The sequence below is a fragment of the Ambystoma mexicanum genome, chromosome 10 (genome assembly GCF_040938575.1).
Source record: "Ambystoma mexicanum isolate Mex_15411 chromosome 10, UKY_AmexF1_1, whole genome shotgun sequence".
NCBI classification, from domain to species: domain Eukaryota; kingdom Metazoa; phylum Chordata; class Amphibia; order Caudata; family Ambystomatidae; genus Ambystoma; species Ambystoma mexicanum.
In genome coordinates, this window is record NC_090932.1 from 1,363,853,576 (window position 1) to 1,363,879,207 (window position 25,632).

Consider the following 25,632-nt stretch of genomic DNA (forward strand, 5'->3'; position numbering starts at 1 on the left):
TTAAAATCTAACTTGCTGCTTACTGTATTCTCTTGCGTACTCCCAACTCTCAATCACTATTGCCCTCCATCGTTTCTAGAGAGCACTCTGAAAAAAGAAACATATATTTAAGACAGCCCTGTTGAACACTAAGGGCCTGATTCACAGAACAATTTCCTATGGGATTGCACCATTATAAAACACTTCTGTGAATCAGACACTAAACCTCTGGATAGACATGCTACAGATGTCAGAGACTTTATACTAGAACATGAAATCGACATTATGTCCCTTACCAAAACATGGCTACAGGACTCCAGTGGTCCCAACATCCACTTGGCAATACCTGGTTGCTATGCTTTCTTTGGTAAAATAGGGATAATGGGAGGGGGAGGAGTGGCATAAATGGTACTAGAAGAATTGAAATTCTTTCAAATACGCATAACCTGTACACGTTGTGGGATTATTCTTCTGAAGATTACACTCACTCCTGATAATTGTGTGAACATTGTACTCCTCTACCGCCCCCCTTTGGACATGCTCCTCTTTTATGAGGAAATTGCAGGTATTCTAGCCTTCCTATGCAAACCGAACAACTACACTCTGGTGCTGGGGGACTTTAATAGGTGGCGTGGCAATCCTCAAGACCCTGAAGAGCTCCACTTACAACAGCTATTCGGAGAAAATGATTTCATCATCCATAGCAAAGAACCAACCCATAAACTAGGCAGCACACCTAACTGGGTTGTAGCAAGAAATGTGGTGCTGAGCCCAATTTGTGTGGATCCATGTATCTGGTCGGATCACTTTTTGGTGACCTTCACTATAACTCTCCCATTTCCCCCAGTTCAGAAAAATAATCCCATGTAAAGGGTGGTGAGTAGACATTTTAGCAGAGAGAAAAGTGTTGATCTGGAGCAATGTCTCACAGAACTCATGAACTCCACTACATATGACAATTCATCTCTTTTCTTGGTGGCTGAATATGAAAGGGCTCGAGCAAGATGCTTAAATAATGTAGCGCCTTTCAAAAGTAAGCTCATCAGAGAGAAGACCAACAATAAGAAATGGTAATCGCCAGCTTTGTCTGCCTGTAAAAAAGAAAAGAGGAAAGCAGAAAGAATTTGGCAAAATGATTAGTTGCAGGAACACAGGGAGGCATGGAAGACTCTGGACAAACTATATTGTGAGGACATTTTATCAGCAAAGAAATCTTTCTTTGACTCACGGATATCAGCCTCAAAAAATTATTCCAGGAAGCTATTTGAAATCCTCTGGGATTTAGAAAAGCCCAAATCGATGTTTCATCAAATCTCCCCTAACACTGAGGACCGTGAAGCAGTGCAAAAGGAATTTGCAGATAAGAGTACTGCTGCACATGTCCAAATTAAGGAAAGTCTTACCAATCCTGTGTTTGAACCTCCCTTGGAGAGAAGCAGTGAGGTTAAATATGAATGCAACCACGTTTTTACCTTTCAGATGATCTCTGACGAAACTTTGCCCAAGGCCTTAAGCAAAATGAAGCCCATGACCCGCGAGGGTGAGATTCTCGCTTCTAAAATAATCTTGGAAAATCTTAGAATTGTTCTCCCTTTCTTAGTCCGTTTCACTAGCTCTCTAAAAAACGGGGTGGTGACTCCTTTACTAAAAAAGCCAGGGCTGGACCACAAGGTCCATACTAATTATTGGTGCATTACTAATGTGTTGTTTCTAATGAAGGTGGTCGATAAAGTCGCCACCCCTCAGCTACAAGAGCACCTGGAGAAATCACAAGTTTTCCACCCCAGACAGTCTGGGTTCACGTCACATCATGGCACATAAAGTGCCCTGCTGGATTTACAGAGTGAAATGCTCAAAATGATGGACAACAGCAAGGTCAGCTGCTGATGTTATTAGATCTCTCAGCAGCCTTCGACCTTGTTGACCATGGATGACTTATAGAGCACTTGAAGAACCTTGCTGGCTGCTCTGACAAGGCAGCTCTCTGGATTGAATCTTTCTTGCAAAACAGAATGTCAACAATTGTCTGGGGTGAAGCCTGCTCTAATCCAGAAAGGCTAGAGTATGGTGTGCCACAGGGTGCATGTCTCTGGCCATTATTTTTTAACATATACTGTCATCCGCTATGCAATCCCCTAGACACAATAGCAGTCAGCTTTTCTAATTATGCGGATGACACCGAGTTGATTATAAATATTAGTGGTGACCATGAAAAAGACTCCCATAAAATCTGGATGATCTATGAACCCATTCAAAGCTGGATGAACAACAATGGCATGTGCCTTAATGCGGCCAAAATGGAGCTATACATTTTTGGCTGTGTTCAGGCACACCCAAAACTTGACTACAAATACCCAAGTTTTTTAATTCAAAACCATCAAGTTTGTACTGTCATAAAGGTCAAGACCTTGGAAGTCCTGCTTGAAGCTTCTCTAAATGCAGATGCACAAATGCATAATATCACAAGCAATGCACAATATCACCTGAGGCTACTTAGGCTAGTGAAACCCTTCATCTCAGAGGCAAACTGCATTACCATAGTTTGTGCTTTGGTTTTGCCACGCATAGGGTACTGTAGTGCATTTTTGGCTGGTGCAGGTAAGGGCTGCATTCAAAAACGTCAAATCTTGCAAAATGATGCAGTGTGCATCATAAAAAACATTTCTAGGAGAGAACAAATGTCAATGCCCTGCAAAAACCTACACTGGCTTTCGGTGGAAGCAAGGATTTGTTTTAACATTTTCACTGTGGTGCACAAATGTCTTTATGGCAATGCACCAACTTATCTGAACGGCTTTATTAGTATCTCCTGCTCTAAGAGAGTAACAAGATCCAATGACTTTATTTGTTTGTTCATCCCGAAGAGAAAATGGGTGAAGGGTTTGGAAAGGTTGTTTCAAGCGCAGGCAGCACAACTATGGAATAGCCGTCTGAAGTGTCTATGTGCAGAGAGAAAACCTAAGACTTTCAGGAAACGACTGAAAACAGTGCTCTTTGAATGACTCCCCGACCCCCGGTAACTGAACTGTTTCCTCTGCCTCTTTGTGCCCTGATGCCTGCAGGCTCCACCACATTTTAAGTAAACAAATAAAATAAATAAACAAGAACACTGGCTGTAATGCATAGGAATTGGCTGACAATGAGTGAACAGTAGCCCAATGTTTACTTTCAAAACTTGTGAGGCAGAATATGACTAAATGGGGTCAGACCATATTTAGATGCAGATACGTATCAGTAGTAAGGGTGCACAATATTAACATATTATCTGATTAAATGTAATGCTCTCCATGACATAATTCAAACTCTGAATGGCTTTGCAATGACATTTCAGGTAATTAATGTTAACCAGACAGAACAAAACATTACGTAAAGCATGTAGTGTTTTAGACTGTACTAAAAGAAAAAGGGTATTTAAAGGTGCTTTTGCACGTTTGTTAGCATAGGAAATGGCATCACAAACTGTGCAAATGGAATTGTAGTTTTCTATAAGAAAATGATAAACAGAGGAGATTGTTTAGCTCTGGAGCATAATTTGATGACAGTGGGCCGTTACATGGAGACATACATGTAGGGGTAGTCCCCCTTCTTAAGATGGGTAGTAGGGAATGGGTTCTAGAACATGAACGCTCCTGTGCTAAGCTCTGTGTAATCTTAGTTCTTTTTCTGGTGTTGCTTTGCAAGGTCACAGGGAGGAAAGGGCAAATCCAAAAACCCTTGTGGAAATTTCGTACAAAGGAGTACTGGTTACCTTGCAGTAAGTTTTATAAATATTCAGCCCTTGTAAATAAAAAGGATCTCACGCAGGCATATAGTAAAGGAAGGTGGTCAGCCAACACGTGTTTCAACCCCAACGGAGTTCTGACAGAAGAGCGACCCGCATCATAATGGCAACAGCCTTAGGGATTCTGCAAGACTGACAAGAAATATTGTCAACCGGCAGCCAGAAAAATATAGGATAAAATCCCCCAGTTATACTGTTTATGCCTTGATAAAGACCCGTTGATATATAAGGTAGCCGCTGCACCACATGGTACATTTGTAAGCAATGAATATGCAGGACCCAGGTGCATACCCAAGTTCTATAAATTAATTGAGGAATAACCTGTATTCTCTTCCATTGTGCCACCCAAATAAATGTCCTATGAATAAGGGGCATGGAAAAGCTGAAAACTGCATGCATGTTCAGTCAACATGTATTTGCTCTGCATATATTTGTGCAGGCATATCAGAAAATGCACTCTAGGTCTTCAAAGGAAGCCCTTTAGGAAAAAGTAATGATGATGTGTATGCACTATCTTGAAGGACCAAAGGCTTGACTATTAACCGATGCTGGTAGGCAACCACCCTTTATCATGTTCCTCCGATATAACACACATATAGAGCTGGATCCTCTACAAACCATCCATTCGGCATTATAAAGATTTAACAAAGGAAAACAAACATATACAATGAATGATTTGTGTGATGTTCTTAGCTCACCAGTTCCACACATCGGCGACTTGCTTCCATTTCTCTCTGAAATAGTTCATTCATATCGTGTTTCATCTCATCCAAGCGCATCTGGTAGTACTTGGCATTCTCTTTCTCCCGTGCTTCAGATTCAGCTGCCTTTTCCAGCTCCTCGCCCATCTTCAACACACTGTCCCTCAGACGCAAGATCAGAATCTGGTGGAGGCAAAGGTAGTGGTTTGACAAAAGTGCTATATACAAACAAATATATGTACTTATAAATAGTTTCTTAGACCATATACAATGGGAGTAAGAGCATTGTTTGTAGACAAGTCAAGGAATTTGAGCAGGCTATATCCCCAGATAAAATATGATTTGTGCAATAGGAACTTTATCATGAAAATGTTTCTAAACCTTTCTTAAAAAAAAAGGATCCAAGGTATGGAAATGTTTGCATAAAGACCAGCGGAGTTTGCCATATTATGACTGGCATTCTATATTAAGTTGTGGGTTTACTGCATGAGGTTTATTACACAGAGTGATCTTGTTATAGTGTTATTCCTACCACACCCATGCTTAAGTATATCAAGTATATATAACACATTCTCTATATCAAAAAGTGCCTATGGCATTGCATACTATGTTGCACAATTGTAGCAATCATATGTATTACAAAGTGTACACTCTCTGTACAATGGCTGCAGTTGGCCACCTGGTCTTTCATAATGTTGACTTTGATCACAATTCTCCAACCATGTACCACATAACAGTCATGGGTTGTTTTATTAGTAGTTGTTTTGCGACCTTAGCACGTTCTGCTTTGGAATGTGCTCAAACATGTTTGGCGTATACAGGTGTCCTTTACCGTATACGTCTTTTTTTGTGCACAGCTTCTTAAGTGGTATCCATGTGTTCATATGAGGCCAGCACCGGTGCGTGAGGCGAAGATGCTCCCATGCAACAAAAAAGCTACCCTTCACTTTAACATTGAGGTTAACTACTTCTGTAACCACTGTCACCCCTCCTTCACCACTGCCTCTTTCCCTCTATCCCTCAAGCACTCCCTTTTGCACCCTTTACTAAAAGAGCCATCTGCTGACCCCTCTTGCCCTGCTAACTATCACCCTATCACCACCAACCCCTCCTGGGTAAACTCTTGGAGACGTTTGTCCTCACCCAATTGATCCTTCATACTGAACTCGTTGGTTGCCTCCACGACCATCAATCTGGATTCCGGCCATCCAGAGGCACAGAAACTACTTTCCTGAACACCCGTGTAGACATGCTTGCAAATCTTGACTATAACTCTCCTGCTGTTCCCATTCTCCCCAACCTCTGCCTTTGACATGGTCAACCATTCTATCCTCATAAAACAGCTCTTTGATAGCCTCAGCATCACAAACCAGGCAATGGATTGGCTGACCTCTTTGCTCAATAAATGCCCTTCCCAATTGCATTTGGGTCCCTTCTCCTCCGCCCCCTCACTCTCTGCCTGCGGTGTCAAACAGGGCACTATCCTATGTCCGTGGATCTTCAATATCTATCTCTGCCCTCTTGCTCAACTGACCTCCTCTTTCTCTTCTCATTTCCAGTGTTATGCTGATGACACACAGCTTGAACAGTGGCTAAAAAGCAACCTTGCAGATGGAGTAAGTCTAGACTGACTGGGTCAAAGCTGATTCTCCTAAAATAAGAAGTCACATTTAAAATGGAAGTATAGAAGCCAAGGGGGATGCAAATCAAATAAAGATACAGGTGCAGGGTTAAATATAGTGTTCTGTGTATCAAGTGAGATGTCATTTCCTCAAAGCCTAATGAATTTCGTATTGCGCAGTGCAGCTTAAAACTGGCCTCATTTAGTGCTACTTACCTTAAATGCAGAGTGGTTTGTAAATTAAGCACCATTTAAAAAATAATCCTTGACTCATGTCAGCATAGAATCATGCAGGCCATAGTATTCACATGACAGACTAATACCTAATGAGATATCTTGCAAATTGAGAAAGCTTAGCATCGTTTACAGTATAATATATACTTAGAAATGATTATGGAACTCAATGAGTGTATGAATCGATACTAGAAAGGTTAATTTAGGCAGGGAAAAGTTTGTTTCGATGACTAATTGTTTATAAATATGTAATGTTGTAGTGATTTCCTTGGTATAAAACTGGAGACCACCTTTGTTGGACGTGAACTTTAATTCCTTAAATACATTTGAAATTTTGAGAAATCAGTGTCTGTTTTCTTGCCAAGAATTGTGGGGAGGGACTTTATATAGGAGACATACCATTAGTCATATCACCCTAATGTGAACCTGTAATTTAAATTTAAAATATAAACATATCCTTTCCACGGTGACCTCCACAACTCTGGATGGCAACAGATGAAAAGCCTAATCCCATTGTCATGTGCTCATCCCTCTGGCTACAAGAATTTGGACATATTGTGTGCCTGATCGCACAGAGTGAGGGTACGTGTGTATGTACACTTCATGGCTGATCCCCCAACGTGCAACCTTATTCCAACACATTCACTTAAGGATGCTGTGTATGAAATCTAAGGAAATTGACATTGCAGTACCTTCTAAACTGGTTCACACATACACTGCCGCATGTGTGTGGTATCATGCAGCTTTTTCCCTTTACCTTTATCCAACCTCTTTGTTTTGCCTGAGACTTTTAATTCTGAACTGCTCCAAGTTTGTTTATTTGGTTTTGTTATTGTCTCTTTCCGTCCCCCTTCTTTTGGCCACTATGTGTATCATTGCTTCTAATTCTACTTATTATATAAGTTATGGAAACATACCTGTTGCTAAATCCTGATACTATTTGTTAAAATAGGGATTGGATGAAAGACTACACGGTGCAACCAATCCTTTTCTGCACCTCCTTTCTCACCTATTAGGAGACGTGGATATCCTGGTGTAGAACCATATATTTCTGTTTGCTTGCATCTCCATGGCATTTATTTATACTAAACATACAGTCATTTAAGAGTCCAAAATGTTAAAGCTACTTGACAGAACCACAATTAAACTGCATGTGCTGCAAGGGGGCTCATTTTAATGAGATTTTAAAACAATATTTCCTAGCAAATGTGGACCTGTGCCATCATAGTAGGAAATTAAACTAGTGAACATAGGATGGCATCTTAATACCGTGATAAACCAAGTTACGGGCCTACACGTGCAATCTTTAAAATGTCTAGCTTGATGCTAATCATAGCAATAAGGTGCTGATACCAACATTGTTAGTCGACATTTTCAATGTATCCACATTATATGAAGAGATACATTAACACGGCTGGGTGTTTATCTATAGGATGCAGTGAATTATTGTGATGAGGCATTGAAGACATTTCAATAAGAAGAAGAAACATGCTGCAAGGAGATAGTTCAATGTTTGTGGTTAGTTCTTCTGACTTTGTGAATCCCTTAACAATTTTCTGCACTTCTATGGACTTTTAAAACTTATTTTCTGTCAGAGGGACTTTTCCTGAAGTCCAAATGTTATGCAAACTCTTTTCCGATGTGTTGTTTAACAAATCATATATCTAGTGGGTTAGGGGTCTTCTTAAGCACCCCATGTTGGTCCCTGGCTGATGACTGTCACCCAGAAATTATGTTGGGAAAGTAGGCTGGTGGCACCTTTGTGATTTAGTTTTGGCTACTGTAAGGAAGGCATGGTATCAACAGTAAAACAGAGACAAGTGGCTACAGTTCAAGGGTGTTTATTGAAGGTTAACTAGGGTGTGATAAACGCCTATCTAAACCTAAATCTACAGATGGGAGAAAGCTATGACTATCAAATAATAATAATGCAGTCCAAATGGAGTCTCGTCAAAATAAAAGGGCCTATACTAAAAAAAAGATTGCCAATCCTTACCGCTAAACATTCATAGTGAGGGGTAGTGTACATGAAAAAGAAAGAAGTGTTCACAAAATGGCCTTCCTTCCCCATGTTTTTAGCATTGGACAAGGCAGTTCACTCGAGCAAAGCACATACTCTGGCTTCTTCTGCACAAGCACACAGTTCCTTTACCAGCATCACGGCCTTGTGTGATTGAAGTCACTTTGCTTTCCAAAGGTCTCTTGACTCAGAGGGCATGATGTACAAGAACAAAATAAACAAAAAGTTCCTTTAGTCTTTTGAGTGTTCAATTCTGGTGTTTCACCCTGGATACCCCTCAGCCGGGAGCAAATCCCTTTTTATAAAACAGTCAGTATAGTGGATCCCCCACTTCCAGGCTCAGATACCCATTCTATATTTTCTTAGAATACTATTTCTCAGGTGACTCACAGTTCACCCCGGATTCCCCTCAGCTGGGCTCATATCCTTTCTCTAATAATAATAATAATAATAATGATAATAATAATAATAATAATAATAATAATAATAATAATTTGGCATTTATTTAGCGCTACAAACCCTCAGGTATCTGAGTGCTGCTTATTATTACCCACAGTGTGTGGTACTCATTTATCAACCTCGGAAGGATGAAAGGCTGAGTTTGGCCCTGCCGAGGATTCAAACCTGCGTTGGCAAGCTCTGCACACATGTCAAAGCGAGCGCTCTGCTCGCTGTGCCACTTGACCGGCTTCTCTGTCACAATTCGTCTCCCTCAGGCATGCTCGGACCAATTGTAGCATGCATTCAACTATTGTAGACTTTCGAATGTACATGGGAATTAGCTTGACCTGTTGCAGGACCACTTCAATCTCAAAAAAATTCCCCTTTCAAAAGTTGCCATTAGTTGGATACCTGACAGAGACATTCGAGGGAGCACCCTTGTGGCGCCAGACCACTCTGTCGATGGTATTTTATGGTGTTTTATTTGGCCTCCATAAAGTTCAATCACCCCTCTGCTTTTCAATTATATTTGCGTCATTCGTCACATATGTTTCACACTCTATTCTCTTTAGATTTCTTCATACAATGTTGCCACTTGCACAGGCTGGTTTGGTATCAGTCTCTCCAACCCTCTATGGTGTTGCTGTCTTTCTCTTCATATTAAACTGCCATCTTGGAACCAATGTTTCCTTGCATGCTTTGCCTCGCTCAGAGTGTGCTTTCGTGCTCCGCATTTTATCCATGTGAGGAAGTGTGATGGAAGTCAGGAGTGTGTAATGATCAGTAATTGCCTGACGTTGCCTGACCATTATATTGAGACATGTCAGGTCCACGGCTCTGGTGTCAGTCCGTTTTTGCTCACTGTGAGATGTCCGGTCCATGAGAAGGAAAGGGGGAGGGGTGCCAGGTATCCTACCTGGTAGGATGGGGAAAATATTTTAAAAGGGAGGGGATACCACGTCTCACCTTTCCGGTTTCCCACTTCTACTCCCCGAAGATCCCTCATCCAGGTGATCCTCCCACACTGGTCCACCCAGAGGAACTAGATCCAAAAGCGATGGCTGTGTCCTGGCTACCTGGATGACAGATCCCCAAGGACTAGTGGGTGAGACACCTTCAGGTTTCTCACAGTACACAGTAACTGCAGCCTTTCACCACATACGAAACCCAATTGGCCTCATTCCGAGTATGGCGGTAAGGGATACCGGTCACCGTTAACGAGACCGGTGCCGGTAATCCCTTACCGCCACATTCCGAGTTCCCTTTGCGCCCTCGTCCTTAACGCCTGCTTTTAGCAGGGATTAGGGACGAGGGCGCAAAGGGGCTTTTTAGCCAATAACGGTGACCGTAAAGTACGGTCACAGTTATTTCCAATTTCCCCATTCCCATTGAGTCCTATGGGGGCTCATTTGGGAATGGGGAAGAGCCCTGGGGAATGGGAAATTACCGCCCTGGTCAACTCGGAATAGGGCGGTAATTTCCCATTCCACCAGGGTGGTGCCGGTACGGGTCCGGTGCCGACCAAGGCGCTACTACCGCCATTGGTTAGCGCCGGACTCGGAATGAGGCCCAATGTCTCTATATGGTGGCCTCTGGGGTAGTACTATAGGTTTAACTACTGAGGTCCAGAAAATGTTTTGGAAGCAACTGCCTTCCAGCACATGCCTTTCTAGGCCTTAGCAAAGAAACTGCCTCAACAAGGGATCCTGGCAGATAACACCAAAGCCAGACCGAGACCAAGTAGTGCTTTCTTTCTTTATTATCTATTGGCAACCAGTTTTACACATCGCACACATGCCACATTCCATAAACATTTCCAACAAATATGGTCACCAGAGAAACATAAGTGTGACATTTTCGCTTTTGCATTCTCATGGTGGGTATGGTGGGTGGTGAGAGTACGAACATGAAGCTGAATGAAAGAACTTGGCAGCTTGAGAAGCTCCAAAAGAATGTGCAGTTATACCAACTGATATAGCTCACTTTCCTCACCCACTGATTGCCTGGCTTGGTAATTTATTTATCTAACTCTCAGACCTGTACATTTTGTTTTGTGCCCTTTCTTTTTATGAGTGAGCTATGATGCATTGCCAAAATGCCTGTTTGCAAGAAGTAGGCTCACCCTTAGCTGAGCCCACAAAGCCATCATCTGTTTGGGTTTAAGCCAATATGAACTTGTTTGATCTCTTCAATACAACAATCAATATTTGTTAAGATTTCCTGTATAATTTCCAGTATTTCTTGCCAGTCTTGATTGACTGGCCTACATACTCTTGTGTTCCTCCTGGATGGGGATTGGTGGCCCTTCTTAATCAGGCCCTGGGTGTATGTGTCTATTCATGGGGGACCCTGGTGTTTCTGCAAATTCGTTTACATGTATCTGTAAGCCCTGTTGGGTTTTGGACAAAACCTGAGACTTCTGAGCTTTTTATTCACAGGATGTGGCTTGCCCTGTTGTGGAAGCCTCTTTTCATCCCGCTTGTTGGTAGGAGTCCAGTTGAACTCTTCGACTGCTTCTTCCTGGACTTAAATGCAGGGTCTCCCAAGCTGTCCTTGCGCACCTCTGAAGTTTGTCTGCTATAGCTGGACCACTCTAATTCTCCAGCATTACATTGTTTGTGGCTATTGTGGGATATTTTGGATCAATTGCTGAAGTTAGTTCCCCCTTTGGGACATTCTTTGAAGCCCACCTCGATCCTTTTTCTTCCTAAAGTTCGCTGTGACCCATATTGGGGGTCCCATTTTCCTCTCAGTCACTGCTGTTGCTGAGTTGGTGCCCTCACCATTGTGGGCCATCCTGTAGGTCCCGCCCTCCATAGTGGTTTGAGCTTCCCTGGTTCTGCCTACCTGGGAAATCTACTACCCAAAACTGGAAACCACAACCGCCACTAGCTGGGCCAAATCTGTATGCCTTTAACTACCGATAGCCCTGTGACTTCTAGCTTACAAGCCTCAAGGCTGATTCCACTAATGCAGGCCTTATTGTTAGGTGTTGGTATGTCCTGTTAGGCAGAATCCAGTGCAGTTCCCTTAGGGAGCACTACAGAAGATTAAGACTACAGGTGAGAGCAATAAATCCGAATGGGATCCATCTGTACCACAAAGATTTAGTTGGTAGCGGTGGCTGAGCAGTCAGACTTATCTCAAGAGGGAAATGAGCAGTATTCAGGGTTTACACAATAGGCCTATAGTACTATGGCACAAGGAAACACTGACCAAAGCTTTGTATTAAAAAGTATATATATATTTATTGTATACACTTCTAATAAAACACATGTATCACATTCATCAAGCAAGTTAAATGAAGTCAAAGTAAAAATTTACACACTCCCAAGTTAAATTGTAGACCAAGTGAACCATGAAAACCACACACAAGGGATACTCTATCAATTCCTCACAAGGGAGAGAAAGCACACGTTATATAGAAATAGTTTCGTACACACCCTAGCAACACTTCCCAGAAGTTTGTGAACCAGATTAAGCAAGACAGTACATCAGTATATGCAATACTTAAATGAAAACTGAGCAAAATGACATTTCACAAGGTTTGAAAAGGGGAAGAAAAGGGTAGTTATAAGAAATAGGTGCATCAACACAGTTCTAGTTGAGAATCAATCTAAAGAAGGCAGGTCTAACAAATGTAGCTAGAGTCAGTAGGCCTGTGCCAAAGTCAGTGGTACAGGGCAAGGGCCCAGAAGCGAAATGTTCTTGTAGCTGCAGTCAAGTCTTTGGTTAACGATTTTGAAAAGGTGGATGCAAAAGTTTAAAAGACAATGTTAGGAGAGAGGGCCGGCCAACCCAAAAGGTAGGAAAAGGATTTAAAACACCTTTAGTGTTACCGTGAAGAAAGGGCGTCCTGGCAGAACAATGTACCTTAAAATGAAGAAGTGGCTCCTGCGGTGGCAGTTGTTCCTGGTAGTTCCTGCAGTTCGGGAGATCCAGCAGAGGAAGAGAGGCTCTCGTTGTGGAGGAAAGTTCGAGTTACTGCACTACCCAGGGATGAAACCAGCCACGGTGCTGCCCGACGAATAAAAGGTACGTTCCTTTAAATTGCGGTCCGGGTGGACTGGTACCTGGCTATCAGGCCTCCAAGTACAGGGTATGGGAGATTCAACCAGGGCAAGTCCAGGCAGGTGATTGGCAAACTGGTTAGGCCCACCACTTAAGGAAATAAGGCTCTTGCAGAGGAAGATCTTCTCTCATCGTGTGGAGAAAAGTGGTGAGACGCTGCAGCAGGGTTACACCGGTGGTTCAGTCATTGCAGATGTCTTTGGCTTCTCTCCTCTTCAGCTTCTTAGTTCCAGTGGAAACGTCTTGCTCTTCCAGTCCTCAGGACCCTGCTTTTATGCAAAAAGATCCCCATTCATACAGCCTAGCTGTCACTCACACATTGGAGTGGTCATCTTGGTGGGAGACCCTCCAGCCTATCAGGATAGAGTGCGACATGGGTTGCTGAGGCAACCCTGTCCAGGGGTCCTACTCCCCCTCCCACACAATGGACCCACCCCAGACTCAGTGGCGCCGAAAGGAGGGCTTCTCGGCAGAAGCCCGCCAAAAGGACAAACAAAGGATCCCCGACCTGGGTTAGGAGTTTAGAGAAAGACTCGAGAAAGAAGTTATATTTAAGTTCTGGCAAATAAAACGTACCGGAGTCAAATTATTATTGAAATGCACCGGCGGTATGTTAGAGGCTGTCAGAAAAAGTAGTAGCCTCGAACAATGGGAAAATCCCATCGGGAAATATTCGGGGTCGAATATTTACAGTAGTAACCACTGGAACCAGCCAGAAACTTTTGAGAGAGGGACTGTACGGTACGCTTTCGAAAATGAACATAAGGGAAAAACTATTAACCCTTTCCAGAATCTCCATAGTAAGATGGTTTGTACTGGTTTAGTTCCTAAAAATTGACTAGTAAAGTCAATGGGGACTTTACATGCTCTGGGAGACAGAAGTCAGTCCCAGGGTATGGAGTCTGTGTTTGGGGGTCACTAGGACACCCCTGTTTCACTGCACTGAGGGTGCTGTGTAACACATGTGACTAAAGATGGTTCTTATGGGGCTGAGAAAATCCCATAGACATTAAACACAAAAATATCCTAGAACACACATAGCAAAAATGCCTAAGAGTGGGTAAAAGAGTCTCACTCTTAGCAGAAAAAAATAAACAAACCCTTCAAATCCAGCAAAGCTGCTGGGGGACTCTATAGGTAAGGGAAATTAGCCATAGAATGAAAATTCTCCCTAACATGTCCGTTGACCTGTATCCAGATGTTATTCCCATCCACCAGGTTCCTGTCAGCCCTGGATGCATTAAAAGGTTAGTTGAAAGCGACATACTGCAACCAATTTGCCTCCTTCCCCCTGAATCTTAAGCCTAAGTGCTATATAATGACATATCAATATCATTTGGCTTGCATTCACAGTAATTTAGTAATATGGGCATATACACACTGATCTTAATGATAATGGTGATCCCTTCTTATATGAAATGTATATCACATTATGTAGTGTACTTAGGAACAATGCTACGTAATGCCACTTCCTGTTTTGTCAACCGGTGAAAGGTTGTGTTCCATCGCTTCCTGCAATATCAATTCAGGGTGGGGTCAAATGACATCACTTCCTGTGATGTCATCAGAGGTCAAGGGCTGTGTGATGTCACTTCCACCACCCCTGGCATTTTGGTGAAATTACATAGCTGATTTGCACCCTGGCATTTACTAAGGTGCAGATAGTTTTCTTTTTTTTTGTCCGAAAGGAGATCAGCCAAATCTCAGTTGGAGAAAAAAATGTTCAAAAAAATCGGCTGCTGGTATTAAATGTGCATGCCCAAACAATCTTCGGCGTCTATGCTTGCATTGAGCAAGCTAAGCGACAACAAAGGTTGATGGGTGCCTATATAAATATCCAAATGCATTATTACATATGAGCATACAATCCAACCTTATCCATTCCATTCAGGAGATGCTAGTCCAATCCTGTTTTATCTTTGCATACTTGGACTTGTAGTCGTGGATTTCCCATTGTAAATCATGGGACCGCCGTTGATGGTGTAGGGTGTGTTTCACACATTTTCGAGGCTGTTCATTGGTGTAAATAGCATGGCTGCTGCATCACCCAGACATGACAGGTGGGTGACACATTTCAAAGGCAATTTACCCAGGAGATATGTTGCTTTTTGCCAGCAGTTAGAAAAAAGGAAAGTACCCCACTAAAAACAATAAAGCAGAAATAAAGATAATGGAAATATAATAATTAAAATGTGTTCTCATACATATTTGAAGGCATGAAATCCCAGGCCCAGCTCCAAGTGTCTGCATCGTTCAAAGACAACATTTATTGCAGCAGAGCCATTTGTGTTCCCAGTTGAGATCAGATACCAGAATCCAATATATGATATATAGGGAGGTAAATACATGTAAATAGGTAATTATTAGTCACAACAGACACTGTACAATTGTTTTCATTACACATATTTACAATGTATGAGAAGGGTAGGTAAAATGATATGCCCAAAAACCACCCACATCTTTTGACACAGTTGATGTAACATGAGGGGGTGGGGACGCTTAGCAGGGCATGAGGAGGAGGGGACAGTGCACACAGCACTGAAATGGTTATGCTGGATTTGCAGACTAAAATGCCGGGTATTATCGACAAAGCTAACAAAGGTCTGCTAATCCTATTTGACCTTAGTGCAGCTTTTGACCTGCTGGACCATGAGTTACTGCAGCAGGCTCTGAAAAAATTGCTAATTTCTCCATGGAGGCCATTGGCTGGCTAATGTCATTCCTTGCGGACAGAATATCCAGAGTACATTGGGGCAATACATTCTCACACGAGTCCAATATCTTCTGTGTTGTCCCCCAGGGAGCTAGCCTCTCACCACTCCTTTTTAATCTTTACCTATGCCTCCTATGTGAGGCATTTGACAATATTAATGCTTTTTTCACCAGCTACGCTGACGACACTCAGCTAATGGTGGAATTAAGCAGGGAACATGCGAAAGACAACAAAACCATTAACAACCTCTATAACATCATTGAACTGTGGATGGATCAAAATGGGATGTGTCTGAACGGAAAAAAGACTGAGTTGATGGTCTTCGGTTTCAACAAAGCTAGGGCGAAATTACCATCGAATACGAATCATTCCTGATAAAAGATTCACACATCAAAGTAGTGGGCAGGTTCAAAACCTTGGGTATGACCATAGAAACCTCCATGAGCTCAGATGCTCAAGTTTCTTATGTCAGTAAAAACTGTTCATATTACTTGAGGCTGTTGAAAACTATTAGACCCCTACTTAATGAAACTAACTGTGCCACAATAGCTAGAGCTATCATACTTTCTCGCCTGGATTATGGTAATGCACTGTTACTGGGTGCAAGCAAACAATGCCTGATAAAATACCAACTTATCAAAAACCATGCAGTACGAAAAATCAAGCAAAAAGCAAGATCAGATCACATCAGTGATGCTAGAAGAGAGCTACACTGGCTTAGGGTTGAAGATTGTGTCATGTTTAAATCCTTGACACTCAGCCATAAGTCTCTGTACGGAAAGGCCCCGGCTTACTTAAGTCTAAAATTGTTGGCTACGCACCAACCCGTACATTAAGATCTCAAGGGCTCATTGTAGTGAACCCATATAAAAAAACGAATGGTCTAGGCAGAGCCTTCCCCAACCGGACCGCCGTCAGTTGGAATAATATGCCGCTGAGTTTGAGACTAGAACCTAATCACCTCAAATTCAGAAAGACACTGAAAATGTTCCTGTTCAAAAGAAAACAGGACTCTAGTGTAGTAACAGTTGCTCTATGTCTTGGTCTGCCAAGTGTCCCGTCTTGTATGTAAGTCAGTTCGTTCCTAAATTTATGTCTTTTTGTGGTGCCCCGATGCCCGTGGGATTTCGGCGCCTAACAAATAAATAAATAAATAAATAAATAAATACATAAATACAATTGTGTGATATGTCCCCTGTACAGTTTTGAACAGCTCAATATTAGACCCGCATATTTTAAACTCCCAGTAGAGCTATTTAATACCGTGGTGGCAATCACTTTCATTATAATGTCATAGTCAGGTTAAGCACTGCTGCCAACCCACTATTGGCAGTTAAAAGTGCTGTGTTACAGTGAACACGAAAGGCTGTGGGGTTTAAAAGGTAATTTGCTTTATTTTAAATAGGGTTGCCAAATCAGGAAATGTGATGATAGCTCTGCATGTTCTGGCTCAGTGCGAGTTGCAGTTGGTGTGAACTTCAACGGCTCTGAGTGATACACCTACATTTCAGTGGTCTGTCCAGAGTAAAAGAAATGGACATCCATTCTGTAGCTATCCCTCGCACCCACCATTTAACCAGAAACCAGAAGTCCTCATTCAAAAAGCTCTTGTTTGAGGTGGTACAATTTTAGCGTGACATGAATGTAGCTGGCGTTGTAGACCACTTACAGGAAATAGACATTGGCCCAGATAAGAACATGGCAAAGTGCTTGCTATGTACACAAGAGGCAGATATGAGGTAAAATCAACATAAATACAGCTGGCACTATAGAGTACTTGCAGTAAATATACATTATTCCAGATTAGTTCACAGCGACGTTCAATGCGCGTGTAAAAAGCAACCTCATTGGCCTTTGCCCAGACCTTCTCTGTCTGACAAGTTTCGAAGCCCTGCTGTGTACCAGAGATGTTTCCACAAGTGGACGCCACTGACAGGGAGAAGAGACTTCGGCCCTTCCATGGCGGGCATTTTATTGTTTACTTTTTTTTTTTTAAAATTTATTTTAATGGCCACCATGAAAAGGGAGAAGGGACTATTTGTAGTTCCTTCTCCCCTATCCCTGATGGGCATTTGTTTTGCTTATTTTTCTCAAGTTGAGAAACGGTTGCAGAGCTGGGGGGGCTATGTTAACGCCCTCGCTTTGCTCAGGCTTCTAACTATGGCCCATGGGCATTACCCTACCCATTAATGCTCCCCCCTCTTCGGGTTATTTTGCCTAATTAGGAGGTGGAAAATAAGGGGAATAAAACTCTTCCTACACTAGTTCAGCAAAATGTAGTTTTAACACTGTGGATCTGTTCGGAGATTTTTTGTTACAAGTTATGATTTTTTTACTTGCTGTGCAGTGGACACTTTTTTGATTCATTATTTTAAAGGTAGACATTAAAGGCATGGGGCCTCATTACGACCCAGGCGGTAAGGGGTTAACGCCAGCGTTAGCTGCGCCGACCGCTTACCGCCAATTCCGAGTTCCCCTAGCGCCATGGAGGTTTTAACACCCGATTTTAGCGGGTGTTAAAATCCATGGCGCTAAGGGACCATGGAGTTAATTACGCCACCGTAATTTATGGTGGCGTAATTAACGCCTTCCCCACTCCCATTATGCCCTATGGGGCAAAAATGGGAATGGGGAAGGGTAAATGGGGATTGGGGACTTACCGCCCCGCCAAGGTCGGAATGGGGCGGTAAGTCCGCCAACCACCATGGTGTAAACGTAGTTTACACCATGGTGGTAAAGTCACGGCCCAGGCGGTAACTTACCGCCTGGGTCGTAATGAGGCCCATGGTCTAGTAAAAAATGTTATTTAAAAAATAGATAGGCAACATAAAAAAATAATACTAGCATTCTCTTTTTTAAAACTTCCTATGTAAAATTTTGAGCTATTCAAGCTCAAAATTCGCAAAAGCAAGCACATGGGCGCATCCATTTTGTGAAATGGATGCCCTCCTGTGCTGGCTTTTGCGGCACTAATGAAGGAAAAGCCAGCCAGCTGTAGTAAACAAAAGCTACCGCTGGGTGGCTTTCCCTTCATTAGTGCTGTACGCGGAGGACGGGGACCGGAGACCAGAGCAGGAAAGCTGCAGCTGAATCTCGGTAAGTGCTATGTATTTTTTTTTAAAAAATAAGCACTAGCTGCGTTTTTTTTTCTACGTTTTCCGGGCTGGAGGAGCCCGGAAAACTTAGAAATAAAACCGCAGCTTTAAAAACGTATTTATGTTTGCAGTCGCTTTTGAAGCGACCGCAAACATAAATACAACGTTATTGTGTTGGAAAACGCTGCGGTTTTTCTTTCGAAGTTTCTCAGGCTCCTCCGGCTCGGAGGAGCCTGAGAAATTCGGAAAGAAAAACCGCAGCGTTTTCCAACACAACCGCGTTGTTTGTGCCTGATTCTGCTTTCCCATTTGGGGCTCTCGGGCTCCCTATTAGCATTTCCCATTTGGGGCTCTCGTGCTCGGGAAGCATATGTAAGTATTGCTTTTATAAACATTGTTCCTGATTAGGAGGTGGCAAAGTGATTGCTGTGTAACATGTACATCAGGTGCAGATCTGGGGTAATCCCAAAATAAATACATCTGATGCAATAAACATTGCTCCTTTTTAGGGGAGGGACGGGAGGATAGCTCCGTGGCAACGTGTGGGTCTTGGAAGCAAAACCACACTGCACAAACACAGGTTCGAATCTTGCGCCCGCTCGGAAGAAAAAAAAAAATAACTTACCCTTCCACAATGAAACTAGTGCCTAGGTACCTACGTTATGTGCACTGTAAATAAATGCAAAAATAAAATGAATAGGAGGTAATGAGGTGCTTGAGGTGTGACATGTATATCAGGTTCTGAGATAGAGATGTCAGTGCTATAAATGAGGGGTGCAAAGCAGCTGGGAATAAAGTGGCAGACAGTGAGCTAAGGCTGGATGGCCCACAGACATAGACACAAGTTAACTTGACAATCATTTGGAAAACACATGGTTTGAACCCCCACAAACACCATATCATGTCTTTGCAAATGATGTTTACCCTTGGAATGGCATCAGATACACACCTCAAATCTCTTGATCTGGGCTATCTGGAATTCCATCTTGTTCTCTAGGTCGCAAATGACGGATTCCTGCTTGCTGACTATTGAGCGCTCCACCATCGAATGCTCCAAGTAGACAATTCGGCTTTGAGCCGCCTGCAGCTGATCCATAAAAAAGAGAATGCATGTGAACAATGGGTGAATAAATGCGGTATACTTGATATGCAAAGCAAGACTGCGGAGCTCACCCTGTGAACTGAATCCACCAGTCTTGCACTTCCTAGTTTATAATCATCAGTGAAACACCACTTTATGCATTTTTTATACATCAATGTGTTCTATGTGTGCATAATTTCACAATAACATAAAACATCAAATACGAGAGAACTGCGCCAATGCACGAATGTGCACCAAACATGTCTAGCTTATTTTCGATCGGGAAATACAGAGTTATGTGGGTGTCAGGCAGGAGAGTATGGCGAACACACTCACAACTGGGTATGTGGCATACACGAACAATGGCACAATAGGAAATAAAGGTAGGCATAAGGAAACAGACACCAGCAAAGCCAATAGGTCTGTTTTTTATGTTCTGTTTTGTGTCAGCGGATAGGATTGTACGGATGGAGCAATACGTGGGGGAATATGGTTGGGTGGATGACTGGGTGATTGTCGTTGCATGGGTGGATGAGTTAGTGGGCGAATGTGGGGCTATGGGAAGATGGATTGAGTGGGTAGATATGTTTGGGTGTATGGAGGATGAAGAACCTATGAATATGGTTGTATGGAAGGCAGCACCTGCCCTCTTGAGGCATGCTTTCCCCAATTAAGTCAGTTTTGTTTAGAATTGAGTATGTTTGCTCCCCTAAAAAAATATCCTTTTGCCCCCAAAAAATACCTCTTTCTGTGTCTGACAAAAGTGAAAAATATCCTTTCTTATTAAACCATGGGCGGAGGACTCTGTCAGGGTAATTCATAGAATCCAGCGCACAAGTAGCGCACGCGGCTGGCGCACAGCGTGCGCCTGCGATAGTCTGCGCCAGCCGCGTGCGCCAAAACCGAATCCGGCGCACAGCGTATTCATGGATTTTAGCTTCCCCAGGCAGCCGTGGCGCACAGTGGCGCAGCGACTCGCTGCAGCGCCAGTTACGCCCCCAGGAACGCCCCTTGCGCTGGGAAATCTCATAAAAATCACAAACCAGCGCAAGGAGCTGCGCTAACACTGGACCATCACGGCAAGCGGCCCATGCGATTTTCAAGGGTGCGCGGGAAGTTTCACACGTCAAATCCCAGGCTACGTCCATTTCAGGGGTGCGCGGGAAGTTTCACACGCGAAAAGCTAGGCTACGGGAATTGCAGGGGTGCGCGGGAAGTCCCACACGCGAATAGCCTGGGCGCGTGTATTTCAGGGGTGCGCGGGAAGTCCCACACGCGATTACAGCAGGGTACGTGTATTTCAGGGGTGCGCGGGAAGTTCCACACACGAATAGCCTGTCCGCGTGTATTTCAGGGGTGCGTGGGAAGTCCCACACGCGAATAGCCTGGGCGCGTGTATTTCAGGGGTGCGCGGGAAGTCCCACACGCGATTACAGCAGGGTACGTGTATTTCAGGGGTGCGCGGGAAGTTCCACACGCGAATAGCCTGTCCGCGTGTATTTCAGGGGTGCGCGGGAAGTCCCACACGCGATTACAGCAGGGTACTTGTATTTCAGGGGTGCGCGGGAAGTTCCACACGCGAATAGCCTGGGCGCGTGTATTTCAGGGGTGCGCGGGAATTTCCACACGCGAATAGCCTGGGCGCGTGTATTTCAGGGGTGCGCGGGAATTATCACACGCGAATAGCCTGGGCGCGTGTATTTCAGGGGTGCGCGGGAATTTCCACACGCGAATAGGCTGGGCGCGTGTATTACAGGGGTGCGCGGGAAGTTTTACACGCGACTTCAGCAGGGTACGTGTATTTCAGGGGTGCGTGGGAATTCTCACACGCGAATTGGCTTGGTACGTGTATTACAGGGGTGCGTGGGAAGTTACACACGCGATTAGGCTGGGTGGGCCCTCACAGGTGTACCCTGTACACCCTCCACGGCCCCTGCAGGCAGCCCACAAAACAGGGGACTACCCTGCACACCTGATCATGTCCCCCTGCACCCCCATCCACCAGGGGCACCCTCCACCAGGCCCCCACCCATGTCTCCCACCACCCTCACCCCCCAGCAGTGCAGGGGCACCTGCCATCAGGCCCCCACCCATGTCTCCCACCACCCCCACCCCCCATCCACCAGGGGCACCCTCCACCAGGCCCCCACCCATGTCTCCCACCCCCCCCACCCACCAGCACTGTGGGGCACGTGGCCAGCAGGCAGTCAGGCAGCAGCAGATGGCAGGTGGGAGCGTGCTCAGGGCTCTGGGGGACTGTAATTTGGCCTCCTGGCCAGGAGCGTGGTCTTTCGTGTTTGAACGCGTGGACAGCCTGATAGGGAGTGATTTTGCACGTGAAAACCCCACACTCAGCGAATCGCGCGAAAACCCGTCACCAGCATATGTGCGTCTATAGTTACCTGCACGTGCAGTGTCAAAGCGTGTGATTGGTGAAAATGGATCTACACGCAGGAGTGACAAAGCGTGTGATTGGTGAAAATGGATCTACACGCAGGAGTGACAAAGCGTGTGATTGGTGAAAAGTGAGCTACACGCAGGAGTGTCAAAGCGTGTGATTGGTGAAAAAGGATCCACACGCAGAAGTGACAAAGCGTGTGATTGGTGAACATGGGCCAAGCACGTACACGCCGTAAGTGACGCTGTATGTGTGGGCCTGTATATAAGGTAGTGTTGAACACCATTTCCTTGTACGTGCTTTTCGTGGAGAGCGAGTGGGTGAATTCTGTACTTCTTGTCGTTTCACACGCGATTTACTTCACGGCGTTTCCAGTTCGTACTCCCTGTTACCTCTGACAGCTTTTTCTCTTTTTCCTCTTGTACTGGTTTACCTGGGCCTGTTCCCTCAAACAGTGTCCCCTTCTACTGTTGTCCTGTCTCCTCAGACAGCGTACACATCTTCTTTTGGCGGGGGTGTTGCCAACCAAACGCGCTCATTTTTCACGCTCTTTTACCTGGCAGACGGTGAGTCACGCACGTATCTAACTTCTGTGCTTGCCCCGTGTGTAGCCTACCCCTTCAGAGGTCATTCTAGGCTGCGTGTGACACGCATACGTTCATTGTGTTACTGGATGCCACAGCGTAGTGCAGGGTTTTCCATCAGCACACGTGGTCTAGGAGGGGTATTGTGCACGCTCCTTAACTTTTCTGGGGTGCCTGTGCGTTGCGTGACCCGTCATCTTTCCCCAGGGGTGTCATATAGCCTTGCCACTGCACTAGGGTACGAATACCATCTGGTACCCAACCCCTTTGACACCCAATTGCCCAGGACAATTGTGCACACCGACTCCCATACGCACAATAACATCAGTGCCATGGTTGGGAGGCGTGCAAGCCGTAAGGGTGGCAAAGGTGGCCGAGCCACACGTGGTGGCCGTGGAGGATCCACTAGGGGACGTGGTTGTGACTTGCAGGGTGCCCCTGTCCCCCCCAGTCTGGAGGACCAGTCAGGGACACCCATGCCCCCCCCCCAGTTGAGGGTCATGTGGCTGATACCAACCCTGATCAGCCCTTGTTGGACCAGCCCATTGTGGCAGCAGACCTGTCCGAGGGTGATCCCATCGCTGACATCCAGGTCAGCAGGTCCACTGCACGTGCACCGGTGCACATTGGTGTCATCAGGGCACGCGCATCTATGCCAGATAGGTCATCTGCTGGCCCCCGTAGCCAGGGTGTGGCTCCATCCACCCCACCTCTCATACACCCTGCCAAGACTGTGTCGGTCCTAGTTCATGCACCTCAGATCAGGCCTGACCCCATCCCACTACCCCCAATGCCTGCACCTACTCCCATGCTGAGTGTGCAATCCCACACACCCAGTACTGAGTCCACCACGGCTCCTGCCCCTAGTGTCCACAGCGGCGTAGGACACTCTGGATCCCCACCCCCTTCCAAGCGCAAGAGGAAGAGTGCACGTCCGGCACAGGCTGATTCCCCAGGCACGGCTGCACAGTCCGGCCCATCAAGGAAGCCAAGCTTCACAGACGCCGAACTGAATGCACTTGTTCAGTATGTGTCAGATCATGATAGGGAAATGGTCATCGTTGCAGGGTCCAAGACCACACATGCCAGACGCCAGGCACACTGGCAGACCATTGCTGACAGAATAAGTGCCCTTGGAGTAGTGAGGCGCACAGCTAGTGATTGCCAGAAGCGCTGGAATGACCTTAAGCGCAGGGCAAAGGATAAGCTGGCCTCAAGTCATGCCGCAACCTTGGTGACTGGAGGTGGGTCCCCAGCACAGGAAATAGAACTCACACCACACGAGTCCGTAGCTGGATCCTACGTCACCGAGGGACAACTCCAAGGTGTGGGAGATCTCCCTGATTACGAGGCATCATCCGGTGAGTGCACATGCATGTGTGTATTATCCATGTGCATGGTGTGTGTGTGAAGCATTCATGTTGGGTGCCTGTCAAGGGGGTGTGTGGCAGAGTAGATAGTGGCACCCATGTGCCTCATCCAGTATGTTCAGTGCAACACCATCTGCCCACAGCACTATCCCAACTGGCAACAGTGCACATATGGCCCTACACCATGGAAGTTGCCCTTGAATTGTCATTTTGTCACTACATTGTTGCTCATACTCCCCTGTCTATTCATCTGATGTCTTACATACCATTCCTATACTTTCCCCCAGCCAATCAAGTTTCATCTTCACATGCCTGACATGCAATGATACCACATGCTAATGCGTCCTCTGTATATAAATGCCAACCAACATGCTGTCATACTGTGGATGTTGCCTTGACATCCACCTCCTACCTGTGTGCTTTGGTACCGTCTGGTTTCGAGCCCCATTCCCTCACACTCCATGCTGCTCTTCATGGTCTATCTTCCCTGACTTCTACAGTTCAGACCATCGTGCCCTACTCACGACACCTGCTTGCTAACAGTCAAATGAGGGCACCCTGCCCTCCAATGCGACCCACCCTATTGCTGACAAGTGCATCTGAGCCTACTCAAAGCCAACTCTCACTGACATCTGCTCATACATGCCTTTGCCTGTCCCATAGACCCTTCACATGGTCCCTGTCCTCTCTCCTTGCTCCTCTTCCACCATCAATGGTGGGACCCGTTGGGGTGTACTCCTGGCCTCCTTCCAATCCTCAGAGGCCACAATTGATGTGCATGGTAATGGGAGCATCTCAGTCCAAGGCCCTTAGGCCAACCTCATTCTCCTTGAGAAATGCTAGCCACATCTCATCAACTTCCTTTCCTCTCCTGCTGTCCCCACTCCTCTCTCCTCATCAATCCTGCACTGCCTCCCTGCACCCTCCCATGATCCTTCTCCGCCTCCCACTCCAACTCCTACACATGCTGCACCTCTGATCTCTAGCACTCCCCGTAAGTCCTCCAAGGCTGTCAACCTCCTCCACAATTACACTCCTTTCACTGCGGCTGCATCAGGCATTCCTCCGATATCTGTCACTTACATGAGGTTATGCACCTTGACATCCTTGGTCTCATGGAAACATGTCTGACGGCCAGCTCTGTCTGCATCCTTCACACACTCCTACCTGATGTTCAGGAGACCCTCTCCTTGGCCCGCCACTACTGTGCAGGGGGGGTGTGCCCTTGGCTTCCCTGAGGGTATTCCTGCCACTGTCACTCCTACTTAGACCTACTCCACTCTGGAATGGCTTCTGTGACGTCTCTCTCTACCACACCTTGACATTCACAAACTGTGCGTACTGTGTCTGGGAAAACCGGTCAAATGTACTACTTCCTTTCTGAGTGTCCTCACCTCTCCTCCTCACTCATGTCCCCAGACACAGAAATCCTCTTCCTTGTTGCTGTACGCATCCACCTGCATGCTTGTTGACCCCCCCACGTGACCTTTCTGTGACCTCAGCAACTCCCTCTCACCCTCTAGACTCCCGTCTGTCCCTACTC

At 45.2% G+C, this 25,632-nt stretch overlaps 1 protein-coding gene across 1 annotated transcript in view; it reads right to left on the reverse strand.

Moving 5' to 3' along the window:
- Positions 1 to 25,632, reverse strand: part of MYO18B (myosin XVIIIB) — a 1,784,667-nt gene that overhangs the window by 324,237 nt on the left and 1,434,798 nt on the right. Inside the window, exons 38-39 of the mRNA XM_069620271.1 lie at positions 19,606 to 19,743; positions 4,459 to 4,644 (exon numbers count right to left, since the gene is read on the reverse strand). Coding sequence (XP_069476372.1) covers positions 4,459 to 4,644; positions 19,606 to 19,743 — 324 coding nt within the window. The remainder of the gene's footprint in view (positions 1 to 4,458; positions 4,645 to 19,605; positions 19,744 to 25,632) is intronic.